Source organism: Hippopotamus amphibius, chromosome 15 (assembly GCF_030028045.1).
Source record: "Hippopotamus amphibius kiboko isolate mHipAmp2 chromosome 15, mHipAmp2.hap2, whole genome shotgun sequence".
In the NCBI taxonomy this organism is placed as follows: domain Eukaryota; kingdom Metazoa; phylum Chordata; class Mammalia; order Artiodactyla; family Hippopotamidae; genus Hippopotamus; species Hippopotamus amphibius.
The window spans coordinates 9,977,764-9,985,816 of record NC_080200.1 but is presented as its reverse complement, the minus strand read 5'-3'; the positions used below and the strand labels follow the sequence as shown (position 1 = coordinate 9,985,816).

The 8,053-nt window shown below is 36.2% G+C and overlaps 1 protein-coding gene across 1 annotated transcript; it reads right to left on the bottom strand.

Moving 5' to 3' along the window:
- Nucleotides 1-321: 321 nt before the first annotated feature.
- Nucleotides 322-1,104, bottom strand: LOC130836210 (putative gustatory receptor clone PTE01). Its single transcript, XM_057708283.1, has one exon. It carries the CDS (start codon nucleotides 1,102-1,104, stop codon nucleotides 322-324), a length of 783 nt encoding a protein of 260 aa, XP_057564266.1.
- Between the last annotated feature and the right edge of the window lie 6,949 nt (nucleotides 1,105-8,053).

Below are 8,053 nucleotides of genomic sequence, written 5' to 3'. Positions count from 1 at the left end.
CACAAAGCTAAAATACACAAGAGCTGTGGAAAAGATGTACATTTTAAGTATATTGAGTTGTTCAAATTTTGAGAGTCATTGGGCTATCAATGATAAGTTATAATATCTTGTTTGACATCATATGATTCACTCATGCAGTAATTAAGATGTACAAAGTATTCTAGATCTCTCCCCTAGTCCCATTAAAGAAACAACAGAAAAATGATTGGGTGTTAAGCAAGGAGACATGTGAAGGGCATAAGAGCTACAAAAATGATGTGATGAGAGAGGTAGGACTTCAGATCTAGATGTTTAGTTTTGCTGCATTTTCCAACCTAAACTCTAAATGGGTGGCAGAGGTATTAATATGAGATTTTTTTCACTAAGGAATCTCCACATGGCCCTTTTGATGTCTCTGTTCCGCAGACTGTAGATGAAGGGATTCAGCATGGGGGTGACCACAGTGTACATCACTGAGGCCACTACATCCTTCCTGGGAGATTGTGAGACAGTTGAGCTGAGGTACGCACTAAGGGCTGTTCCATAAAATAAGCAAACAACAGACAGGTGAGAACCACCGGTGGAGAAGGCTTTATACATCCCATCGGATGAGGGAACTCTGAGAATGGAGGAAAGAATTTTATAGTAGGAGAAAAAGATCACTAAGAAAGGGAGAAAACCAAAGATGGCAAGAAAAAAATACATGACTATGTTATTGGTCAAAGTTTCAGAACAGGAAAGGTTTAAGAGCAGAGAAGGGTCACAGAAAAAATTAGAAATGTCCACATCCTTGAAGCAGGTAAATTGTGACCCAATCAAATTTTGCACCTGGGAGTGCAAAAGGCTAACCAAAAAAGACATGGAAATGAAGAAGCAACAGTGGCGTGGGTTCATGATGAGCTGGTAGTGCAGTGGGTGACAGATGGCCACACACCTGTCATAGGCCATCACAGTCAGAAGCATATCATCCATACATGCAAAAAGGATAAAAAAAGACATCTGAGTCAGGCAGCCCTCATAGGAGATCACTCTGCTGTGAGTTTGGATGTCCACAATAAATCTGGGGACAGTTGTAGAGATGAAACTGATGTCAGCCAAGGACAGGTTGGAGAGGAAGAAATACATGGGGTTGTGGAGGTGGGGGTCAGAGGCAACAACCAGGATGATGAGCAAGTTCCCCAACACGGTGACCAGGTACATGGACAGGAAGAGGCTAAAGAGCACAGGCTGCAGTTCTGGATCATCTGAGAGGCCCATGAGGAAGAATTCTGAGACCCTTGTTAGATTTCCAGTTCTGTGCAGCTTAGACACCTTTGGGAAAAGAAGAGAAGGCCGGTAAAAGAGAAAATAAGTAAATGGACATGAATATTTTGTCCCTATTTAGATTCAAGCAATTCCTTTCTAAGATTATACACCCTAGTTCCTTCAGTAATATTTCCCAGTGTGACAAATTCTATCTCCTTAGACATATTTCCCCACTGGTTTCTGTTCTATTCACCTCTGTTTATAACTCTTACTTTATAAAACTTGACTGAAAAGTGAAAGGGCACAAAAATATTTGAGGTAATACATCCTTGATCTTAATTAAACACAGCCCACTTCCTTAGAAATAATAAAGAATGAAAAATCCCACCCCCTTAAGAAAAAAATATAATTCAAATTTAAGGGAATGAAGCCATAGATATATAAATCTTATTTTAATCAAACAGTATTCTAGATATTTCTTTTATTTATAATATTTATAAATCTCTATGAAATGAACTGTCATGTGAATTCTAAATTAATAATGAATATTCATAATCAGAAATATCCATGTGATATTCAGAATTCCATATCAGATATCCATATTCCCTCCTTCATGAAATAAGTGATTACTCAAATATCAGGGTTGTGTTTGAAAAGTCATTTAGTATATACTATATGACTATGGTGGACTTCAAATTTTGATCTGTTGGTTTCTTTAAGTGCACATGATCATACAGCATTGGTGACGACAAAGATGGTGTTAGGGTACAGAGCATTGTCAATGTTTAAATGATAATGAAATTTAAGAAACCTTATTGAATATATTTTTTCTACACTGTTATTTGTTTCAATACCATCTCAAAAAATGTCTGATGCATGAGAGTGCTTATCTTTATTTGGACTCTTTCTGTATTGCTGGGATAAAACTATTTCACTGTTTTTTCTTTTTTGTCAATTTATTGAAATGATTAACCAAATTGCATACACCTAGAAAGTCTCCAGCCTCCTTATTTCGAGTCAATAGATTTTCATGTCAATTCTCCTTCATACAGGGATTGCAATCCCTTGACTTCTGCTATCTAGGGTAATTCAGTTTAATTATTTCAGCACATCACACTATGATTTAATTGAGAAACATTCAAAATAAGTACTGTAAACATATTTGAACAGTTTCTTTATCTATGAAATTATGATAATAATTGAAACTACCTAGCAGGAGTATTGGAAGAATTTTAAAAAAATTATTAATATTGCTTAGACCAATGGTTTTCTCTTCCAGTTGATTGGTAATTTATCATGCATATTTTAAAATTCACAGGTACTGCAGCCTCAGCCTAGGACCTATTTCAGAATCTACATATGTGTTTCATGGTCACCCTAATGTCAAGCTGGACCTGATAAATACTGATTAGAATATCACCCAACACTTACAAGATGTTCCATTCCTATTACCAATTATTACTCTCATCAATACCCAACACATCTTTTAAAATATAAACACTGAATAATAGTTTCCTCAGATCTCAGCTTTTATAGAGATTTGAAACATTACCCATAAAATGGGATTTTCTCAGTATCTAGCTCAATCCCATTCCTATACATAACTGTCCCCCTAAACAACCAGTGTCATGAAGTTCATGGGTATATTTCCTTGTTAATGCTTCCATAAGGTCAATATTCATTTATGTATCCATAGCCAGCATTCTTAAAATCTTCTCTACAATGAATACTACACATGTTGCCTCTGAAATGTACTTGTTTACCACAAATTTGTGGTTAAATCTCTTCGTGAAGTGCATACAATTACTTCAAACATTTACTTGATGCACATTAGTCATAAGGAAAAAAATCAATCATTTACCTTATAAATTTATATTAATACACTTAAATATAAATTTAAATCTATAATATATTTTGCATATATTTAAAATGTAGCAATATAAAGTAATGATTTCACTATTTAATAAATATTTAATTTATAGTACATATTTTATATTATATTATTATCTGTGTCATTTTCTCCTTACAAATATCTGAGGAAAATTCTGTACCTCGCTCAGTATCATGTAAATGAGAGTTTGTATATATTATGCAAGTGGCGGTTAGTTGTTCAATTTCTAACTATTGATGCATATTCAGTTTTACTAATATTAATTGTCTACTTAGTTTCAATGCAAATATTGTTTTCTATCAACCACAACATTTTTTATTAAGGTATCATTTGAAAAATATTCCTGAGGTCTATCTTTGTGATAATTTCATGATAGGTGCACATGACATTTTCATGTTATATAGGAAATTTTTTCAACCTTAGATTTCAAAACTGGACTGAAAAACATGACTATTTATAGAAAATCCTACATTCCATCACGTTAGTGCAATTATGGCCCCAGTGAACTAGTGGCACATTCCCGTAATTCACAAGTAGACTCATTGAACCAAAGTGGGTAAATCAGTTCTTCTACCTGCATTTCACATTCTGGACCAATAAAACTAGGTTAGAAAAGAAACCCTTACTAACTACAGTGGTTGGAGTGTGTGTAAATCTCTCTCCTCCTCTATATATTTCTGTACCTTCCTGGAATAAAAAAAAGAGTCTAATACCCAGCACTACACCAGAGTCTGTGTGGCACCTAAGGGATATTTCTAACTTATAAATACTGGGTCATTTTTATAAAGAATGTCTATCATTATTGGGATAGTATGTGTACTAATTAAATTCAATCCCCCAAATTTAATAATGTTTTATGGATTATATGGCAGAAGAGATTGAAGCACTTCCTGTCTCAGGGCACAGAGCGTGGAATGACATGAAATCCTAAAATGTGTCCCTGCCCATGTAATAAGATGTACTGTCTCTGTGTTTTGTGACTCCTTCCCCCCAACTCCTACTTATGAACATTTCTGCAATGGCTTTTCAAGATCGAATCCTGCAGACGTTGTTCCAAGAAAGAAAAACAGGTCCCTTAGAGAATCCATAACATAGATAAAAATAAGCACTATTTTATCTTGTCTCTAGTCCTATGGGACATTCTGCAAAAGATGAAAACACCAGCATGAATGGTCCATGCTATGGAAGCATACAGCTCACACTTTGTATCTGTGAAAAATGGAAGGGGTGATACAACACATAACTGTTTTTGTTTTTTGTTTGTTTGCTTGTTTTTTAATCCTTGGTTCCTCCTCTGAGCCATCGAGACATAGGCTCTGGGGAATCAGAAATAAATGAGCCTCAGTCATTTCTCTTCACCTATGAAGAATGTACTCATATAAACAAAAATAAAATGTCCTGTTAGGGGGGTAGGAAAACCATAACATCAGATACCAGATATTTAAATCTGATAAGGTGAGAATTAGCCTTATCATTATTAGTAACAAAATATAAAAAAAATGCATGTTGCCCTTTCTTTGTGCAGCCATCACATAGTTAGCTATTGCATAGAGGGCGACCGTTATTTGTTTAGTCCTAATTTAGTGGGTTTGAATCAGTGAGGAATCAACTCACCTGAAAATTCTGAATCTCACAGAGTCTAAGAAATTGCCCCATCACACACTAAGAATTGGTGGAGCATACAGGATTCAAAATTAAGTATTTCTTCTCTGAGTTCCACACACTAACTGTCATTGTTTTCAGAGTTTCTGAATGTTTTGAGCAGACGTACAGCAGTCTCACCACAGATGTATCTCAGTATATATATATATATTTTTTTTTATTTTTTTTGGGGGTACACCAGGTTCAATCAACTGTTTTTATACACATATCCCCATATTCCCTCCCTTCCTTGACGCCCCCCCCTCGATTCCCCCCCACCCTCCCTGCCCCAGTCCTCTAAGGCATCTTCCATCCTCGAGTTGGACTCCCTTTGTTATACAACAACTTCCCACTGACTATTTTACAGTTGGTAGTATATATATGTCTGTACTACTCTCCCGCTTCTTCTCAGTTTCCCCTTCACCCCCCGCCCCCTCCCATACCTCGAGTTCTCCAGTCCATTCCCTGTATCTGCTTCCCTGTTCTTGTCACTGAGTTCATCAGTACCATTTTTAGATTCCGTATATGTGAGTTAGCATACAATATTTGTCCTTCTCTTTCTGACTTACTTCACTCTGTATGACAGATTGTAGTTCTATCCACCTCATTACATATAGCTCCATCTCATCCCTTTTGATAGCTGAGTAATATTCCATTGTATATATATGCCACATCTTCTGTATCCATTCATTTGTTGATGGGCATTTCGGTTGCTTCCATGTCCTGGCTATTGTAAAGAGTGCTGCAATAAACATGATGGTACAAGTTTCTTTTGGGATTATGGTTTTCTTTGGGTATATGCCCAGGAGTGGGATTACTGGATCATATGGTAGTTCTATTTGTAGTTTTTGAAGGAACCTCCAAATTGTTTTCCATAGTGGCTGTACCAACTTACAGTCCCACCAACAGTGCAGGAGAGTTCCCTTTTCTCCACACCCTCTCCAACATTTGTGGTTTCCAGACTTTGTGATGATGGCCATTCTGATTGGTGTGAGGTGATACCTCATTGTGGCTTTGACTTGCATTTCTCTGATGATGAGTGATGTTGAGCATCTTTTCATGTGTTTGTTGGCCATCTGTATGTCTTCTTTGGAGAAATGTCTATTTAGGTCTTCTGCCCATTTGTGGATTGGGTTATTTGCTTTTTTGGTATGAAGCTGCATGAGCTGCTTGTATATTTTGGAGGTTAATCCTTTGTCCGTTGTTTCATAGGCAATTATTTTTTCCCATTCTGAGGGTTGCCTTTTAGTCTTGTTTATGGTTTCTTTTGCTGTGCAAAAGCTTTTAAGTTTCATGAGGTCCCATTCGTTTATTCTTGATTTTATTTCCATGATTCTAGGAGGTGGGTCAAAAAGGATGTTGCTTTGATGTATGTCAAAGAGTGTTCTGCCTATGTTTTCCTCTAGGAGTTTGATAGTGTCTGGCCTTATATGTAGGTCTTTAATCCATTTGGAGTTTATTTTTGTGTATGGTGTTAGGAAGTGTTCTAATTTCATTCTTTTACATGTTGCTGTCCAATTTAAAATAAATAATAAAATAAAATAAAACTAAAAGCTGGTTCTTTGAGAAGATTAACAAAATTGATAAACCATTAGCCAGACTCATCAAGAAAAAAAGGGAGAAGATGCAAATCAACAGAATTAGAAATGAAAAAGGAGAAGTCACAACGGACACCTCAGAAATACAAAACATCATGAGAGACTACTACAAGCAACTATATGCCAATCAATTGGATAACCTGGAAGAAATGGATACATTCTTAGAAAAATACAATCTTCCAAGACTGAACCAGGAAGAAATAGAAACCATGAACAGAACAATCACAAGTACAGAAATTGAGGCAGTGATTAAAAATCTCCCAACACACAAAAGCCCAGGGCCAGATGGATTCACAGGCGAATTCTATCAAACATTTCGAGAAGAGTTAACACCTATCCTTCTCAAACTCTTCCAAAATATTGCAGAAGGCGGAGCACTCCCAAACTCATTCTATGAGGCTACCATCACCCTGATACCAAAACCAGGCAAAGATGTCACAAAAAAAGAAAACTACAGACCAATATCACTGATGAATATAGATGCAAAAATCCTCAACAAAATACTAGCTAACAGACTGCAACAGCACATTAAAAAAATCATACACCACGATCAAGTGGGGTTTATCCCTGGGATGCAAGGATTCTTCAATATACGCAAATCAATCAACGTGATACATCATATCAACAAATTGAAGGATAAAAACCATATGATCATTTCAATAGATGCAGAAAAAGCTTTTGACAAAGTTCAACATCCATTTATGATAAAAGCTCTCCAGAAAATGGGCATAGAAGGAAATTACCTCAACATCATAAAAGCCATATATGACAAACCAAAAGCCAACATTGTTCTCAATGGAGAAAAACTGGAAGAATTCCCTCTAAGAACAGGAACAAGACAAGGGTGTCCACTCTCACCACTGTTATTCAACATAGTTTTGGAAGTGTTAGCCACAGCAATCAGAGAAGAAAAAGAAATTAAAGGAATCCAAATTGGAAAAGAAGAAGTAAAATTATCACTCTTTGCAGATGACATGATACTATATATAGAAAACCCTAAAGACTCTACCAGAAAACTGCTAGCACTCATTGATGAGTTTAGTAAAGTAGCAGGATACAAAATGAATGCACAGAAATCTCTTGCATTCCTATACGCTAAGAACAGAAGAGCAGAAAGAGAAATTAAGGAAACTCTCCCATTCACCATTGCAACCAAAAGAATAAAATACCTGGGAATAAACCTGCCTAAGGAGGCAAAAGATCTGTATGCAGAAAACTTTAAGACATTGATGAAAGAAATCAAAGATGACATAAACAGATGGAGGGATATACCATGTTCCTGGATTGGAAGAATCAACATCGTGAAAATGACTGTACTACCCAAAGCAATTTACAGATTTAATGCAATCCCGATCAGATTACCAATGGCATTTTTCACAGAACTAGAGCAAGAAATCTTACGATTTGTATGGAAATGCAAAAGACCCTGAATAGCCAAAGCAATCTTGAGAAGGAAAAATGGAGTTGGTGGAATCAGGCTTCCTGACTTCAAACTATACTACAAGGCCATAGTGATCAAGACAGTATGGTACTGGCACAAAAATAGAAAGGAAGATCAATGGAACAGAATAGAGAACTCAGAAGTAAGCCCAAACACATATGGGCACCTTATCTTTGACAAAGGAGGCACGAGTATACAATGGAAAAAAGACAGCCTCTTCAATAAGTGGTGCTGGGAAAATATCTCAGTATATTTTTA

Coding starts and splice junctions, on each gene's coding strand:
- LOC130836210 (XM_057708283.1), bottom strand. CDS start 1,104: ATGTATTTCTTCCTCTCCAACCTGTCCTTGGCTGACATCAGTTTCATC.